Source organism: Marmota monax, unplaced genomic scaffold (genome assembly GCF_021218885.2).
Source record: "Marmota monax isolate L192 unplaced genomic scaffold, Marmota_monax_Labrador192_F-V1.1 WCK01_AAM20220418_F8-fsc00243, whole genome shotgun sequence".
NCBI lineage: Eukaryota > Metazoa > Chordata > Mammalia > Rodentia > Sciuridae > Marmota > Marmota monax.
In genome coordinates this window covers 1,781,171-1,799,630 of record NW_026694604.1, presented here as the reverse complement: position 1 = coordinate 1,799,630, position 18,460 = coordinate 1,781,171, and the positions used below count along the sequence as shown (strand labels likewise).

Below are 18,460 nucleotides of genomic sequence, written 5' to 3'. Positions count from 1 at the left end.
CTTGTACAGTCACTTCAGCTCATTCAGACACCTGGCCCAGACAGTCCCATCTTCTTGCCCAGTTATCCAGCTAAGGATCGCCTCCTGGCCAAAATCTGGGTGCAACACTCAGAGTTCCTCATACACAACATGCTCTCGGATCTGCTTCCAATCCACTTTGTGGCAAAGACCCTTGCTCTGGGCATGCTGTGGCAGCTGCCTGTGTGCTGCTCCGTTTTCAAGGTAGGAAGGAGCCCCCATCACAGGGCCTGGAGCTGTGGGAGACCAGGGGCTTCCTCACCTGCTCTCCAGCTCTGGCTCTTTCCAGCTGCTCATTCCTCATTTCTGCTACACTTTTCACATCAATATCCAAACCTGCACTGAGCTCTTTGCACAGGGAAAGCTCAATGCCAGCTCAAGGCCTGGCAAAGTATCTTGCGGGACGTGGGCCAGAGATCACCCTGGGATCACAGTGTCTGGCAGAGGGAGCCTGAGGGGGCTGGGTTCATCGTGAGCCTCTACCCCTAACAGCAGAGGGCTCTGTTCATTACAGCCAAATAGGCTGGAACGGTTGGCCTAGAACTGTCACCTATGGCTCCTCTGCCTGCTTCACCAGCTAGCTGACCATGAGGTTCAGGGCCTCCCCCACTTCTACTACTGTAGGAAACCAACCTTACACATGACTGAGTCACACTCCCTGGCTGGGTGCTGAGGCGCTAAGTCACAGAAATGTGGCAGAGCTTTCCCCACCCTTCTTGGGTTCCAGGGTCAGTGTCTCGTGCATGGGTGTGTCTTGCTACAGCCCCATGGGTGAAGCTACGCTCACCTGTTCCTTTGTAATATAACCCCTTGCCCTGTTTAGGATAGAATCTTCCATGGAAGTGCCTTGTGTGTGTCTCCTTCTTACTCTGCCCTTGGGTGTGGCCTTCCTAGATGTCAGTCAACCTGCTGACAGTGGACATCATGAAGATAGTCTCAGCCCCCTGAAACCTGACCCCTTGCCTCATTTGAATAGCTTCTCAATAAAAGGGGTCAGCGCCGTGCTCTCGCTGTCTCTCTCTTTCTGCAGACCCTTAAGTTCAAAGGAGCCGTCACAGCGACCCCAAAGAAAAAGGTATTTGTGTCTCTTGTGTGGTTATTTCATGCAGCCCAATCAGCCCAGTTTACCTGGAGTGACCCCTGAGCCTTTTAGTTTCGAGAACAGAAACCTGGCATACTACCTGGAAGATGCACTCCAGATCTGGCAGCCACAGTCAGATGAAGCTCTCTGGGACCTGCGCCTCTGGCCCTCCACTACTCCTCTGTTGATTTGTTCATCACCTTCCCACACCTCCTGCCAGAACCCCTGCTGACTCCCCGAGCCTTCCTGCCTCACTTCTTTTTTCTAGTTGTGAGATCTTGGGCCAGTCTCTTAACCTCTCTGTGCCTATTTCTTCATCCAACAATATGGGTAATAAGAGTACCTACCTCACAGGTCTTTATTAGGATTAAATGTTAAACCCTAAGAACAAACCTCAGCAAATAGGAAGAGCATTAGCTGTTAGTACCATTGTTTGTCCTATAAATAATCAGTTTGTCTCCAATTTTTCCTTCTAAATCTTCCTCATAGGAAGTCTCCTTGGGGTATAGCCCTGGCCTCCACTCTACGGGTCAGACCCTCCTGACATTTGGCCTCTGGCAGGTCCCTACCTCTTGCCTGATAATGACCTCCCTGGAGCACTGGGGTCTATGACAGTGCAGTTGCTGCTCATGACCTTCACAGGGCTCCCAGTTTCTTGCCTCATCTTTCCCTTTCCATTCTTCCTCTGCAGCACACACCAGGTCGAGAGAGACAAGGCACCCCCAATTTCTCCCTGTTCAAACACCACTCATGCTCTGAGCTCAGCTCATACCATACCTCCCCTTTAAAGTCCTCCAGGACTGCACCTGTATGAATGCCCCCAGCAGGAGCTGCCTATGCCAACACCCTTCTTAGCAGTGGCTCTGCATGCCCTTCCTGAACCCTTCTCTGGCTAAGGATGGATGGTCCTTCAGGACAATGGAGGAATTGGACCCAATTAAGACTGTACCAATGCACCAGCCTAGTGTCTAATCCCTTTGCTGTGCTTGGTCTAGCTCAAAAGGCAGGAACTCCAGTGTCTGAAGGACAGGCAAGTAGAAAATGCTAGGGAGGAGGGGACAACTGTGGGAAGCCATCCGAAAATTACATGAGGATCTTCTCTAGGTATGGAAGCCAGAGAGATTTAGGTTTGGCATTGCAAACTAGCTGTGGCTCTCCCTCAGCAATAGATTACACAATGCATGTGATCTTTATCTCTGCTCTGCTAGGAAGGTACTTCATAGGAGCTCTGGAAATGGGTGTAACTCACTGGGAAATGAACAGCCCAACTTTAACCTTTTTTGGTGAAGAACATTGTATGGAAGGCCTTTGATGTTTCCTGATATAAATAAAGCAGGTGCTGGTCTCCATTTTGCCATAGTCTAGAAGCTGCATCCGTCTGATCAGTTTGCCCTTCCTGCCCCTGCTTTTGAAACTACTTTATGAGTCCCGTGGTTTTTTTCATTGATCTATTTTTCCTAGCTTTTCTTTCTCAGCCAGCCCATTCCACCGAGGTGAACCCCATTTCCACTGCCCGTGAGATAACTGAGACTAGGGCCAGTGGAAAGAACTCATGTGTGTCTGATGGGGACAAAGGACACATAGACATGTGCTATGGTTTGGATGTGAGGTGTCCCCCAAAAGCTCACGTGTGAGACAATGTAAGAAGGTTCAGAGGAGAAATGATTGGGTTGTAAGAGTTTTAACCCAATTAGCAAATTAATCCCCTGATAGGGATTAACTTAGTGGTAACTGAAGAGGTCGGTGTGGCTGGAGGAGTTGGGTCTTAGGGAGCATGGCTTTGGGGTATATATTTGTATCTGGAGGGCGGAGTTTTTCTCTCTCTGCTTCTTGATCACCATGATGTGAGCTGCTTCCCTCCCACCACCCTCTCCTACCATGATGTTTAGTTCACCTGGAGCCCCAAGGAATGGAGCCAGCCTTTGATGGACTAAGACCTCTGAAACTGTGAGCCCTTAGATACGCTTTTCCTCCTCTACAATTGTTCTGGTCAGATCTTTTAGTCACAGCAACAAATTAGCTGACTAAAACAGCATGACTGTTGCCAGATCTTCAGATTTTTCAAGAGAAACCAGACATCTTCTAATATTTAAGTGTTGGTGATTTAACTTCAAAAATAAACAACAGAACTTGCCAGCCAATCAAAACACATATGTAGGGCTGGAGTTGTGTGGCTCCGCGGTAGAGCACTTGCCTAGCATGTATGAGGCACTGGGTTTGATCCTCAGCACCACATAAAAATAAAAATAAACAAAATAAAGGTATTGTGTCCATCTACAACTAAAAAAAAAAAAATTGAAAAGTGGACTGCCTAAGCTCACATGCTTACCAGATTCTGGTAGCATGCACTTTTTTCTTTTTTAATACTTTTTTAGTTGTTGATGGACCTTTATTTTATTTATTTATTTATATGTGGTGCTGAGAATTGAACCCAGTGCCTCACACATGTGAGGCAAGCGCTCTACCACTGAGCCACAACCCCAGCCCCTATTAGCATGCCTTTTTAAGACAAAAAACCAAAACACATTTATAGACCACATGAGGCCCTCAGGCCTTCACCCCTGGAGAAGATCACAGCCTCTAGGTTTGAAACTCAGCCCTGAAGTTCACTCTGTATGGTTGACTATTTTCTTTCCTTGGTTTCCAAACCTTCCTTTTGGGGGAAGATTTCAGTGGCCTCTTCCAACCCACAGCCCTGGGCAGCATTGACCCCTAACTGGTAGTGACCAGTATTCGTGGATCTCCAGCTTTATGACCAATACTGTTAACATCTACTACTGGAATGATGATAGGGCAAAGAGCAGGGATTGGAACTCCAGGCCCGAGTCAGGGACATCTTCCACGAGGGTTTTTTAAGCCACATGACCTCAGGTGAGGAGTCTATCCCTGTTCCCTGCCCTCCACGCCCCACTTCCCCAGGGCATCAGCCCCTTAGGTCTCAGCTCTATTCTCCCCACCTCACTCCCATCTAGGGGTCCCGCCACCCTGGACAGCTGTGCTTGCCCCAGGTAGTATCTCACCACAATCAATTTCACCTGTTTAGCCCAATATGCTACCATCAACAGTGGCCAGGGGAGCCAGTGCCAGACCCCAGGGAAAACAGGGTCAGGAGGAGGGGGCCTAACAGAAGAACTGGCAGCTCTGAGCTAACTGAATTTGGGAGGGGTACGTTGATTTGAAATCAGTTCCTAGATGCCCAATATTCCTGCCCTATGTGGCTCCCCCACCCACCATCAAAGGCCAAACAGACTTGATAGCCTCAATCCCTGATGTCAATGCCACATGCCACACCCTGGTGATCTTCTGGAGCATCAGCAATAAAGCCAAGGTCAGAGATATAGAGAGAAGGGGCTCAAGTCTCAGGAGAGTGGGTGAGGTGAGGAAGGATCTTGGGGAGAAAGGGTTTCTTGGAGGGTGCACTTAACAGGCTGCATCTTTTAGGTGGACAGGGCTTGGAGTGACTCCTTGGCTGAGGGGTGTGGAATAGGGTGGTACAGATTCCTAGTAGGTGGAGCTCAGAGAGTGGTCTGGGTTGCAAAGCGGGTTTGGTCTAGGTTTCTTATAGGGTGATGGCTTTCCCCTATCTGAGTGGGTAGTTTATGTTTCAAGTTGGGTCTTGGGTGATCTGGTTCCCCTAGGTGGGACTAAGTCCCCAGGTAGGAGGAATTCAGATGGACCAGAATCATCGTGAGGATCTAGTTCCTAGCCTTGCCCCTGCCCCACCACCCATCCTGCGGCGTCCCCAGAGGCTTCTGAGCCCAGAGGAGCACATCACCAAGGAGGCCCGAAGCAGAGCCATTCGGTTTTGATATCGAGAGGCCTCTGGGAGTGCAATGGGGCCCTAGCGCTGTCTTAGGCCTACCTGGAGCTGGTGGTGGTGATGAACAGCTTCACAGTGTGAGCATCTCCGCTCACACCCCGCAGCGCCAGCCCAGCGCCCCCAGCACCCCGAAAACAGCTCCTGGCACTCAGAGACCCAGGGAGCATTTGAAATAATTTTATTCGAAAATAGGAAAACAAAGAATATGGAGCAGGGAGGGCCATCCTAGATAGAAATGCTGTTCTCAATCAGCACAGGGTCCAAGTAGTAGTAGGGGACAGCGAGGCACTTGTTGCGCTGTCGGATATTGTGAGAGATCTGGGACAGGCGCTGGCGGAAGGCCTCCATGCTCCGCCGCGGGACCTCCTCCACGAAGTGAATGTCTGGGAAGTGGCCCAGGGGCCGCTGAGGACACAGAACCCGGCGCTGGGATGAAGCCAGGCCCACCCCGCAACCAACCCACAGCCTAGCACCTTCCTTTCAGCCTCTGCCCACTGCAAACTCCCAGCCCCTTGACAGCTCCAATTATCCTTGCCCTCCCCAACCCCCCAGTCTGCCCATGCTCAGAGTCCCCAAGCCCCACGCCGCACCTTGTCATCAGGTTCCCGACTGAGGGTCCAGAGTACCAAGAGCACGATGCAAGTGGTCTTCACATCCGGCAACGTGTCCATGTAGGTCTCCAACGTGGTCAGCCCCTTGGCCTGCATCGGCGGGTTCCGCATGGAAGATGGGAAGTTGGGCATCCAGGCTGTGTACTCCAACTGGAGGTGACGTACAGAGGTTCAGAGAGCACCCCAACAGTTCCCACCCACCAGGCTCTGATCCCTCTCTCCCATCTTTGATTCCTGCCCCAGTGGACTAAGAATGGGCTGGGTTGGTTTAGACTGGTGGTGCTGGAGCCGATGGATATTGAGGCTGGGTTGGGGGTATAGTCCAGGTGGATTTGAGTTGGGTTGAAAGGATTTCAGCTGAGACTGGAGTTGATTCAGGGGTTCAGACAAATTGAGTCTGGACCAGAGATAAAGGCTGAGGTTTGAGGTTGGGGCTAGGGCTAAATTTAGGAGGTCTGGGACTAGGGTTGGGGCTGGTGAGCACAGGTACCTGGCCCGTGTTGACAGCTGCGTGCCGAGCAGAGCAGGTGTACATGACGATGGTGACATATCGGATCAGTTCAGGCACCGTTCGCAAGCAAGTGGGGAAGCCTGAGGGGTGGATGGACCAAGCAGTGTCAGTCCTGCCCCAGTCCTGGGCGTCCAGCAGAGGGCGCTTGCAAGCCCAGGTCACACTTTTTTTTTTTTTTTTATTATTGGTTGTTCAAAACATTACAAAGCTCTTGATATATCATAGTTCATACATTAGATTCAAGTGGGTTATGAACTCCCATTTTTACCCCAAATACAGATTGCAGAATCACATCGGTTACACATCCACATTTTTACATAATGCCCTATTAGTAACTGTTGTATTCTGCTACCTTTCCTATCCTCTACTATCCCCCCTCCCCTCCTCTCCCATCTTCTCCCTCTACCCCATCTACTGTAATTCATTTCTCTCCTTGTTTATTTTCCCATTCCCCTCACAACCTCTTATATGTAATTTTGTATAACAATGAGGGTCTCCCTCCATTTCCATGCAATTTCCCTTTTCTCTCCCTTTCCCTCCCACCTCATGTCTCTGTTTAATGTTAATCTTTTCTTCCTGCTCTTCCTCCCTGCAACACTCCAAGCTCCACAACTCCTTTCCCCGAAGTCCTTGTGACAAGGCTGGGGGAGGGGCTTGACTGGCCTTGGCTACTTGTGCTCACAGCTAAATTGAGGCCCTTGGATCTCTCTTCCAGCTCCCCTAGGAAGTGGAGAGGCTTCTCTCCTTTGGCAAGAATCCTGGTTTTTCCACCCTGACTCAGCACAACACCCCAACACACACTCTCCCCACCTCCTTTGAGACTTTTTCTCACTCCAGATAAATTTCTCAGTAGCCTGGCTCTCTCCCTCACACCTGTTCCCAACTAAGCTGCTGGCTTCTTTCTGATCATACCAGGTGAGCAGCCAGCCCTGGTTGCTATAGCTACCCTATAACAAAAGACCCACGCATTCAAAACAGACTCAGTATTTTCTTCCCAAAGGCCCCCTTCAAGGCCCTCAGCTCAAAGGATGACACATATCATCCAACCAACTGGAAAAGCCCTAAACCTGGGAGTCACCCCTCCACTTCTCACCCTACCTAACCCCCAAACCCAAACCAATCACCAAGTCTTGTTATTTCTAGCTCTCAGCTAGCTTTGGAATTCTCTGTGTCCCCACAACCCTCATTTTAGTCAAGTCCCCACCACCTCCCTCCTAGACACCATACCAGCTTCCTAAACTCTCCTGACCAGCACTGCAGCCTGATATTTTAACATAACATCTGATCTCCTTGTAAAACCCCTTGATGTGCCCCTTTGGTTCCAAAGGGTAATTCCAAACTCCTTATCTGCCTGGCAGCCTGGCCCTACTCCTGGCTTCAGCCTTAACCCATCAGGAGCCTGAGCACCTCCACCCTCAGCTCTAGTTGCAGGGAACTGGATCCCAGTAAGCAGCTCCCAGAATTCACTATGCTGCCTCTAGTTTGGGGACCTTTCCACATGCAGCTCCCCATCAGCAACTCCATCTCCACCACCGGCCACAAGCCCCTGTCAGTCATCTCATAGCTAACCTCATCTGGCAGATCTTAGTTAGGTGTTAACCAAGAATCTGATCTCAGCTAGATCTTAGCTTACTGTTCCCCACTCCCTGTCTCTGCCAGCCCAACCCAAGCTGGTTTAGAAACCTCCCCTGGCCATCTCTAGCTCCTCCTCAGCTTTCCCCAAACTGCCCCAATTCTGCTATAACACACTGCTCATTCACCAAGTTAAATACCCCCAGCCCCAGGCATCAAACACCTTGAGGGTGGGCACCTGCCTCTGTCTTTTTCCCTTTCATCCCCAGCCCAGCATTACACTATTGATGCTCCCTAAATATTTGCTGAGTGTGTGCCCAAGTAGCATGACCTCAGGACACCCCCCACCCATTTCCTGGAGTTTGCTGATTCTCCCTTTACCTCCTCAGCCCCCAGCATACTTTTTCCTGTTAGAACTCACGCCCCATTTCTCAGTCCACAGAGACCCCTTTCGGTCTCTGCAGAGATGACTTAGCACCTGAGTTCAGACAGGCGCCAAATGCCAAAGGTCATCCCCGAGATGCCACTGCTCCAGGGTCCAGGGCAGGTCCCTGTGAAAATCCTAGATAGCCCTTTGGTATCCTTCGGCCCACAAGGAGATCTGTCTGGCCCAGAAGCAGGAGGGCCCTAGTGGAGCTTCCTGGGAACCACACCTTGGCCCCAGTCCCCACTGGGCTCTCAGGCCCGTACCTGAGCTCTCACGCCCTAGGAGGCACTCCTTGAATATCTCCTGCACCCAGGACTGCAATTCCGGGTCACCCTCCACGGCTGCGTCATTCGGGTAATAATAGGTGATGATCTCTGTCACATACCTGATCAAGGGGACAGGGCCTCAGTTTAGAACCTCATCTCTCCCTCCCCTCTCCTTCCATAACCATGCTTCCCACCTCCCTCAGGTCATTCTGGCCTTAGCTGGCTCAGATCTACAGGGAGGCAAGTCCTTCAGGAAGGAGGTAGAGAAGGTGGCTTGGCAAGGTCAGAAGACACTCACGGGATCCCCAATAATAGATCAACGAGGCCCCCAGGCAGCTCAGAGCCCAGAAGGGGGCTGACCCGCAAAGGAGGGCTGGAGTCCAAAACAAGGAAGAGGCCCTGTGGGCCTAAGGAGCAGGTGTGTGATGGACAGAGAGCCCAGACCCCATCTGCAAGGCCAAGCTCCCGTAGGAGGTCCAAGTTCGGGTTCTTAAAAGCTCCCACACCCCCTCCCGCAGCCCAGGATCTCCACCCTAAGTGCCATCACTGCTGTCCCCACCTCACCTCTCCATTGCGTCCCATACTGCCAAGCTGTCATCACGGAAATAATACCCAGGCAGGTCCTGGACACCACGCTCCACAAAGTCATTGGGGACATAGAGGCTGTCGTAGGTGAGCTCAGACAGAGCCCGCACCATCACCTCAGCAAAGCCCTCTAGGCCCAGGGACATGGCCTGTGGGGGAGTGGGGAGATCCCAGAGCTGGATGGCATCCCTGCAGGCCCTGCTCCCTGAGGACCACACCATGGCAGGCCCTCTGCCTCTGCACCATTCTAGTCACAGCGCCCACTTTAACCAGTCCCCTCTCTGCCCGCCGCCCCCAGATCCAAAAGCAAGTGGGGAGTCCTGCTTTTAGTCTAACTGCAAAGACCCAAAGAAAGCAAGTTTCTTGTTGGGGCTGGGGGCAGAAGTCTTACCCTGGCAGAGAGGCCCCCCTCGTTGAGGAGGAGGGCCCGCCCGATGCTGTTGATCTGGACCGTGAAGCGGGTGTGGGGAATGAGGAGCTAGGCGGGAAAGCAAGGAGGGCAAGACAGGGCTGAGGATGCCCCCAGAGGACCTCAGCATCCCCATTTCTGCAACATCAGACTGACCCCTGACTTTGGAAAGTCCCCTCCCTAAGTCCTCTCTGGGGTGAGTCCCCAGATCCTCCCAGGGCTTACAAGGCAGTGAGATGGGGTCCCTTCCCCTAAGCCCACACCTTGTATAGGGGGTGGCACATGGGCAATTGCCTCAACAGGGCCAGGCAGAAGGCCTCAGCGATGAGGTGGGTCTCCAGCAGGTGGGAGATGGCCTCGTGACTGTAGAACTCAGCGTAGCGCACCCATGTCTTGGCCAGCAGCCAGTCCCACTCAGAATCGCTGGGCAGGAAGATGGGGCAATCAGGTCCAGGGGTCTGGCTCAGCTGGGGGCAGGGAAAGAAGGAGGGTTAGGTGAGCATAGAGACCCTCACACACAAAAGCTGCCGCTCCAGGAAAGAGGCAGAAGGAAATTCGAGGAGGTAAAAACCACACCCACTGTACTGCAGTTCCCTTTGGTCCCCTGCGCACACCATGACCTTCCTCCCCATCTTTGCTTTTGCTGTGCTCTCTGCCTGCACTTTCGCCCAGTCTCTGTCTCCACCTGGCAGCTCCCACTCATTCTTTGAGATGCAGCTTCTAAGAAGCCATCCTTCCCTCATCCCCAAGGCTGCCACATTCAGTTGTGCAAGCTGTGCACTGTACAAGGGCAAGGGTGCCTAGCCCTCAGGTGATGGGGGACTGTCATTGAAATCCAGCCTACACTGCTCCAGTAATAAACCAGAAGCATTAGGACATGGCTGATAGCCCCAGAGGGGTATCACAATGCTTGTGGGGACCTCTGATAAGGGAATACTTCAATTTCCTCTCCTGCCAGACAGCAGCTAAGTCTAATTAGCTCAGTACTCCCAGCAGAGGCCTGGCCTACAGTAGAGGTCATTTTTTTTCAAGTAAATGGATGAATGAAGTCAAGGAGACAAGCTTAAGCCACCAAGCGCCCCCTCTGGTCACCATGTACACGTGACCATAAGCTCACCACAGGGACCCAAGTTCAACGCATGGGTGTACAGACACAATGATAATGCACGGATGTGCCCACATAGGGACATGCATGTTCTCACACCAGGCTTACACACAGGGCCACACCCAAGGTCACCCCCAAGTCTCTCCACGGCCACACATACAGAGTGGGACATGCATTAGCATAGGTGGACTCAGATGCAACCAGAGGGGTATACACTCCTGTGGACACACAGCTTCCGCACAGACACACATGCACAGGACATAGAGCGTACACACAGGCTCACATGCTCACATAGGTGTGTGCACACACACAGAGGAACGTTCATGGGCTCAGAGGGGCTCTGCCCTGGCATCACGCCCACACAGCAGCCCCCACTGCACCCCACACACCTGGATGGCGATGGGCATCATGTTGCCCTGGGGGTTGAAGTACAGCAGGCAGAGTGGGGCACAATGGTGCTGCTTCTGGCCGTTGAGCTCCACGGTGGGGATGCCCTCCAGGATGCGGTAGTCTGCCAGGTAAATGTTCCCCTTCTGCAGGGGAGCCACAGTGGGAAGGCAGGCCGGCACCAACACGGGGCACATGACCTATGCCTTGTGTGCGGAGTGCACTGGCCTCAGGGTTCGGTGGTTGGACAGGGCTGGGGAAGTGGGGCACGTGGGCATGGGTGGGACTCAGGTGGGTCTCAGGAGACACGTGGATGTTTAAGAAGGAGGCCGGGAGACCAGCTAAGACCTCTGCCAGAGAGGGCCTCACCTCCAGCTCTGCTTGCAGGCATGTTCCCTCATCCAGGAACGGGGCCACCATGTCATCTGTGACAGGGAACTTGTCTGGGATCCTTGTACATCGGCATATGAGTCCTGGGTTGATGCCATTGAGGTACTGGTACCCAAAGAAGGTGTCCTCTGCCCAGTGCTCAGCCACATACTCTAGGGGGATGGTGCAGGTGCATCACAATGTGATCCAGCCCCACCCAGGGACATAGAGGCATGGGACAGAAAAAGACCATGGACACCAAGAGGACTCAGGGAGGAAAACTAAGCCCTCATCTTTGTCTTGAGTAGCTGAAGGGACGCACGATAACGCCTTGAGAAGCCCCAGGAGGGTGTACACACCTGACTCTGGATTGCTCTCTTGGCCACTAAGCCCACTGACCCCACATGAGGGGCCTGCTTCTTACACCCAGAGACCACCTGGGTGCCCCTTGTTTGATTTGGGATGCTCCACCCCATACCAGAGATGACAGTCTTGTTGGCAGGGAAAATTTTCTTAATGTCCTTTAGTCTCTTCCATGAACGTTTTGAGTCTACCAGGCCCCGGAGTTTGAATGCCAGTGACCTAGGAGGTGGGATGCCAGAGGAAGGTGGTCAGAGAGGCTGCCAGGTATGCTGGGACAGGTGGCAGAGCTGCCTACCCACTGAGGTCTTTGGGTCCCAGGGTCTCTTAGTCTCAAAGTCCCAAAGTCTTTGTGCGTCTAGGTCTCTGCGTGTCAAGTCTCAGGTCTTCTACACTCTATCTGCCTCCCATTGCCTCCTTGGCCATTCCAACTCTGGGACTGTCCTGGAGGTGGACATGGAACAGCAGGGAGGGACAGTCCCCAGAGCCTTCACTCTCCCCTCACTACAGCCACTCACATGGGCCCCAGGCGGAAGAAGAAGGAGGCAGTCTTGACGAAAGAGAAACGGAGGTTTGAGTTCAGGAACTTGGTGGCCTTGATGTTGATGAGAATCGGGAATCCTGGAATGTAACCATTCCACCTGCAGGGAGAAGCATGGGTTGGGGCTTGGCACCTGGGGCTCAGCGGGCAGAGGCTCAGAGGGCAGCCATGGGAGGGGTCCAGCAGAGCCTTGGGTCCTTACTCAGGCCGGTTGGGGTTGCGGAACCTCCGGACAGGAGGGTGGTAACTGGGAATGTGCACGTAGTTGGGCAGCCCAGGTACAAAGACTCTCCAACTGCAAGAACAAGCCAAGATGGTGAGCCCTGATGTCTAGGTACCATCCTAGGGCACAGGGGGCCAGAGACCACACTGGCCCCTGACTTCCTATGACCCCTGCAGGTTCCCCCAGACCCTGCCACCCTCCCCCTCACTGGTAGAAGTCCTGCTTGGCTCTGATCTCTTCTTGTCTGTGTTCCAGAAGGATGGGGAGTGAGTCATCCGCCATTGTCTTTCCTGTAGGGAAACCAAGGAGGACGCTCAAGCACTGACCCCCTTTTCTGCCTGCCCCTGCCCACTTCAGAGAGCAGGAGTTTGGCTTGTAGCCCCCAGGGTAAGCTAAGGGGTGTGTGGCTAAGGATGGGGAAGGCCCACTCTGGAAGACAATAATAGTGGACCCCATCCCTACTCTATCCTCAAGCTGGGCTCTGCTGCTGGGGAAAGTGCCTCTTCTAGACACTAGTGAACTATATTAATAACTGACAGTTGTGGAAGACTCACTAGGTATCAGGCACTTCCTAAAAACTGCCCTTGTATTAATGACTCAAGCCAGACAAGAACAACTTTATAAGGCGAGTCACTAATTATTATAGGTCCCCAGCCCTCTCCTGCAATTCCAAAATACAAAAGGCTGTGGAAATCCAAGTTTGTTTCATAACGAATTCATTGGTGAGCCAAGCGCGCTCCAAATTTCCCTGAGGCTAGATACAGTATTTAACTCGCTTGGTTTCATTTTTCAGTTTTCGATGAGAGATATTAGTGTGTTGAATGGGGAATACCCAGAGGTGGATATGTGGTACATCTGTATACATGACAGGCTGAGTATCCCTAATCCAAAAATCCAAAATCTGAAATGCTCCAAAAATCTGAAACTTTTTAAGTACCAACATGAGACAAGTGGAAAGTTCCACACTGCCCTCTTGTGGTGGGTCACAGTCAAAATGCTGAAGCACTAAAAATATTGTATAAAATTATCTTCAGTCCTTGTGTATAAAGTGTGTGTGTGTGTATACACACACACACACACACACACACACACAATGAATTAGATGTTTAAACTTTGGTCCTTTCCTCAAAATATCTCAAATGTTCCAAATTTTTTAAAAAGTCTGAAATCTGAAACACTTTAGGTCCCAAGCATTTCAGATAAGGGATACTCAACCTGCATGTAGATGAATGGATGAGATAAATATGCATATGTGTATATTTATACACATTTTGTATGTATCTATTATATACACACATATGAACATATTCACGTGTGCAGCCTCGAAAGAAAACCCAAATTTCAAAACGCCTCTGGCCTCAACAGTTTCAACAAAAGGACTATATTGTTGTTCCCATTTTACAAGGATAAAAGAGTAAATATTGTGCAAGAAAAAAGCAGTCAAGCTGGGATTTGGTGCAAAGTAGACTGTTCTGACCTCCCCCTCTCCCCCCAGTAGCACCCACAACAGTTGTTCCTGATACTCCTTTATGTCATTGGATTTTCACATCAACCCTATGGTTAGCTCCATTTTACAGATGAGGGTCCCAAAGCTTAGAAGAATGTGAAAATGTGCCCAAATGTCCTGAGAGTAAATGGTGGCACTGAGATGGACATCCGAATCCAAGCCTGTCTTTCTCCAGCATCCTGACTGCTTGTCCCCATGCTAGTTTGTGCACATCCCTATCATTTCCCCTCAAGGTCCTCACTTTGCCACCCTGTCCATCCTCCATCTGCCTCAGCTCATATGCCACATTCTGGGTGGATGTCGCCCCCTGGGGTGGTAAAACCCAGAACCCCAACTTGGCTTTGTCCCAGGGAGGGAGCCTCACTCCTTCGAGGGCCGAACAGGTGACTCAAGTCTCCCTGCCCTGGTGTTGCATGGCAGCCACCCTACCCAACCCCATTCTTGCACAGCCACCAAGTGTCACCCTGCCCGTCCCCTGCTTCCATGCCACACAGACCTATCACCGTGGGAAGGCACTTCTGCATCTCTGCTGAGACTCTTCCTTTGGCAGCCCCACCCTTCCCCAGGCCTCCCTTAGCCCCTGCCTCTCCTTTCCCCAGCTTAGGCCCTGTTCCCTCCCACCCTGGGAAAAGACTCCAGCACAGAAATATGAAAAAGAAGAGGAGGATGGGACTCCCCTGGTGTCCTCAAAGCTGTTCTCCCTTCCACATTTCTCAAGGGAGGCCAGCAGAGGCTTGGGGTAGAGCCAAAGGGATTACAGAGGATAGACCTCCAGTCTCTATGTCGCAGCCACATATAGGCAGCTGACCCAGTCAGATGGAGGGTTCTGGCAAGGGTTGATGCATGGAGCTCAGGCACTCAGATCCTGTCCCTGTCCCATGGGAGCAACCACACAGCTCAGCAAACAGCAAGGCAGCGTTGACCCACTGCCAGGAGAAGCTGACAGTTTGCACCAAAATCTGAAACTTTTTAAGTGCCAACATAATACAAGTGGAAAATTCCACACTGCCCTCGTGGAACCTCCTATAGGGGTGGATGGGCCCTTAGTGGCGGATTTTGGAGTAACAATGACTCCTGTTAGAGAAATAAAGTATCCTCTAGGGCAACAGAATAGCCCTCAGTCTAAAAAATGTTCATAGGGCTGGGGATGTAGCTCAGTGGTAGAGCATTCACCTAGTATTTGTAAGGCCCTGGGTTTCATCCCCAGCAGTTGGGAGAAATCATATATATATATTCAAGATCATATACAAGGCCCTGGTGCCCTGGGGAGCTGTTGAAGTAACAGGGCTTCTGAATGGAGCAAGAAGGCTACAGCTGGAATATTGGGGTTACTTATCAGAGTAACAGGGCATCTTGTTGTCGTAACAGAATCCTACTGGAGAATCAGGCTTTTGGGGGTTGCAGGACTTACTCTCTGGCATAATAGACAGGACATCCTACAAGAGTGCTGAGCAGCCTGGGCACAGAGTAGAAAGGGGTCATTTCAGGATGGCTGGGCACCCTGCAGGATTCAAAGTGAGGCTGGGAGCAGTGAGAGGAAGCATGATTTGGAAATGCTCTCTGCTGCCTGACTCTGGGATGCTGAGGGTGACCCCTGGACCCCACTATTCTTCGTTCTGCAACAATGCAGTCCCAAGCTGAGCCTAGAGCAGCAGTGGTAATTTATGACAGTAATAGGAGATCTCAGGAGTCCCTGCTGCCTGATTAGCTTGATGGGAGCCCAGGGTGATCATGCTGGGGTGGTCAGGCTGAAGTGAGGGCCCTCACGGCAAGGGGTGAGATGATGTGGGCTCACCTGTGGCCTCCCTAAGTGCCAGGGTCTCATAGCCATCCATCCACTGGTAGGCAGGGAAGTGGTAGACACGGCCATTGGGGGCACAGATCTGCACGTAGTTGCAGTACCAGGGGTCCTTGGGGAAGAAGGAGTAGCGTTCTTTGTGCAGACGGATGATGATGAGCTCCCCGAGGTCCTGTTGGCACTGGACAGTGTACTCATCCACCTGGGCAGGACACAGGTCTCACTGAGCATACTGGACTGGACTCTGGTTCCTCCAGCCTCCCATTGAATTGGTCCCTAAACCAAGCTCTGCTCATGCTGGGTGATGTTCACTTTCTGGACTGTGGTGGCAGAGAGATGGGACATGGACCCAATCTTTGGGCTCCCCTCTGACTCCTCCAACTTGACTATTCTCTGCTGGGTCCATTTACCCTGGGCTAGGCCTTTTCATCCCTCCCTCCCCAGTTCCCAAGGTCCTGTCCTCCTCTCCCATCCCCTTTCCTAGTCATCTGAAGCTTCAGGGACCACACAGACCCCCCAGGAGCTGGTGTACAAAGCAGTCCAAGAGGGACTGGGACTTCCTAAGCCTCTTACAGTCCTAGATTGGAGAGAGATAGATGGTCCAGCCAGCCCTTCTCATACTTCTCCATGAAGATGTGGGAATTCAGAAATCACCCCAAAGATAGAGGGACCAATCAGATCACACAGTAGCCTTTGGCTGGGCCTGACTCAAAATCAGGTGTGAGAGCCCACAAAGAGTGACTTCCATCATGGGGCAAGCAGGTCCCCACTGGACAGGCTGGTCTGATGCCATTTTAAGTCACAGAGAATCCAATGCAAATTTAAGCTAGTTATGATGTAACTTGGTTTAGGAAGAGTGAGTTAGAAGGGGAGAGGGATGGGGAGGGGAAGAGAGGCCATGGGAAGAGATGGGGTGGGAGAGAGTTGACAGAAGAGAGAGGAAGAGAGATGAGGTGAGAGGATTGGAAATTGGTTGAGAGAGATAAGAGATGAGGGAGCAGAGGAGATACAGCCCAGAGACCAGCAAGGTGGGAAGGGTCAGGAGACGTGTGGGTGAGGCATCCAGAGCCACCTAGGAACCCACAGCCTTCAGAGCTGAGCCTCGATTCTGCAGCCTCTCCTGGTCAAGCTGTGTCCCTGGCTCTCTTCCGGCACTCCTCCATCCCTCCTGGGCCATAAGCACTCACCGCCCCAGTGGCAAAGTCTCTCCCAAAGTGGTTCAGCAGCTGCTTATGGCTCTCTCCTTGGGTCCCCACGATGGTCAGCGAGATGGAGTCCAGGGTTCCCGACAAGAAGTCAGTGCCTGTGGCCACCTTCACCCTGTAGGTGGCCATGGATGTTCCTCAGGAGTCAAGAGGGGACTCAATCCTGGACACTGTGTGGAGGTCCCAGGCACAGAGAGGAGTGGACAAGGCCAGCCTCTGTAGCAGAGTGGCTAGACAGCAGGAACCACTGGCTCACGGGAGCTGCCCTTGGCTGGCTGGGATGTGAGCTGCTCCAGGTGGAGCCAGCTGGTAGCAGTGAGCAGGCGTCTGGGCTCTAGCCCAGTGGGTGCTGGCGGGGAGGAACTGCAGGTAGGGCTCTGGGCCTGCCCTTGTGGGTGCTGGCGGGGAGGAACTGCAGGTAGGGCTCTGGGCCTGCCTCTGAAAGGGCGGATGGAAGGAGGCTCAAGGAGCCTTCAGGGTGTGGGAGCCAGTCCAGCCTGAGCCAGGGCCCCAGGGAAGTTGGGGGAGGGGGTGGGGCGGGGCCCCCAGATCTTTATCAGATTAATGAGCTCCTTCCTCCTGCTTGCCCCCATTGGCTGCAAGGTACCCCTGCTGAGCAGCACCTTGGGTAGAGGTGACCTGTATTGGAGGGGAGGGAGAGTGGAACAAACTTGACATTCAGATGATCTGCTGTGGAAAATGAGTCCATCATTCAACCCTAGGGCCCATAGTTCATGACAAGTTGGTGTTAAAGCCCAGGCCCAGGGACCACATAGATGCAGAACAGCTCTAGAGATGTTACAGGAAGAAAAGATGGCAGGTCAGAGAGGGGGTATGTGTTGCTTCCTTTGAGTTCAGGATGAGCTGAGGAGGGACTGGGGTTGAATATACAATTAGAAGACAATCCAATTGAAATTTAGGACACAGGAATAAATCTAAAGGGCTGGGGTGGAGCTCAATAATATAGCCTTTGCCTGGCCAGCATGAGCCCCAAAATTCGATCCCCAGACAAGAAAGAAAGAAAGAAAGAAAAGAAAAGAAAGAAAAAAAGAATTAAACTAAAGCTCTTGCAACCCCAGTGCCCTAGGAGACTGAGGCAGGAGGATCGCAAGTTCAAGGCCAGCCTGGACAATACAATGAAATCCCACCTCCAAACAAAGCAAAAACAGAATTAGGCTACATTGTGGATGGATCCCACAAAGATCGTCTGGAAAGAAAGCAGCCAGGTATTCCCTCAACACCAAGTTCCAGAAGAGGTAAAACTAAACACATCTTACACAAGTCAGATTAATGAGTATCTCTGGAATGGGGAACACGTAGGCAGCTGGACGTGTTCTCTCTCTCCATCTGGATGATATATAGGGCACTCAATGCATTTTTACTATATCTGTGTTATCTTTTGATTTTATAAAGGCTACACCCTTACCAGAAAAAAAAAATCAAAGAACAAAGCTAGGAATGGGAAGCCCGAATGAGGGATAGTCTCCAAGGGAATTGTGTTTGTCAAGAACCAGACCCCTCCTTCCTTCCTTCCACAGATGTATATTGAGCAGGATTAACACCATGTTGTAGGTACTGCAGATACAAAGAAGAAAGTAAGTAACCAGGCATTGAGGTGCATGCTTGGCATCCCAGCTTCTCAGGAGGCTCAGGCAGAGGACAGAA

The 18,460-nt window shown here is 51.9% G+C and overlaps 1 protein-coding gene across 1 annotated transcript; it reads right to left on the bottom strand.

The window, feature by feature from the left end:
- Window positions 1-5,084: 5,084 nt before the first annotated feature.
- On the bottom strand, window positions 5,085-17,221 carry Alox12b (arachidonate 12-lipoxygenase, 12R type). Its single transcript, XM_046422207.2, has 15 exons — window positions 16,778-17,221; window positions 15,588-15,792; window positions 12,494-12,575; window positions 12,265-12,357; window positions 12,040-12,162; window positions 11,640-11,743; window positions 11,162-11,334; window positions 10,795-10,938; window positions 9,564-9,767; window positions 9,283-9,369; window positions 8,871-9,040; window positions 8,304-8,425; window positions 6,021-6,121; window positions 5,510-5,680; window positions 5,085-5,324 (listed from the first exon to the last, which is right to left on the bottom strand). The coding sequence occupies exons 1-15, from the start codon at window positions 16,922-16,924 to the stop codon at window positions 5,145-5,147; spliced, it is 2,106 nt and encodes a 701-aa protein (XP_046278163.1). The 5' UTR covers window positions 16,925-17,221; the 3' UTR covers window positions 5,085-5,144.
- Window positions 17,222-18,460: the final 1,239 nt, after the last annotated feature.

Coding starts and splice junctions, on each gene's coding strand:
- Alox12b (XM_046422207.2), bottom strand. CDS start 16,924: ATGGCCACCTACAGGGTGAAGGTGGCCACAGGCACTGACTTCTTGTCG. Junction 9,768..10,794: donor TGATGCCCATCGCCATCCAG/GTGTGTGGGGTG, acceptor CCCTGCCCCCAG/CTGAGCCAGACCCCTGGACC. Junction 9,370..9,563: donor TGTGCCACCCCCTATACAAG/GTGTGGGCTTAG, acceptor TTTCCCGCCTAG/CTCCTCATTCCCCACACCCG.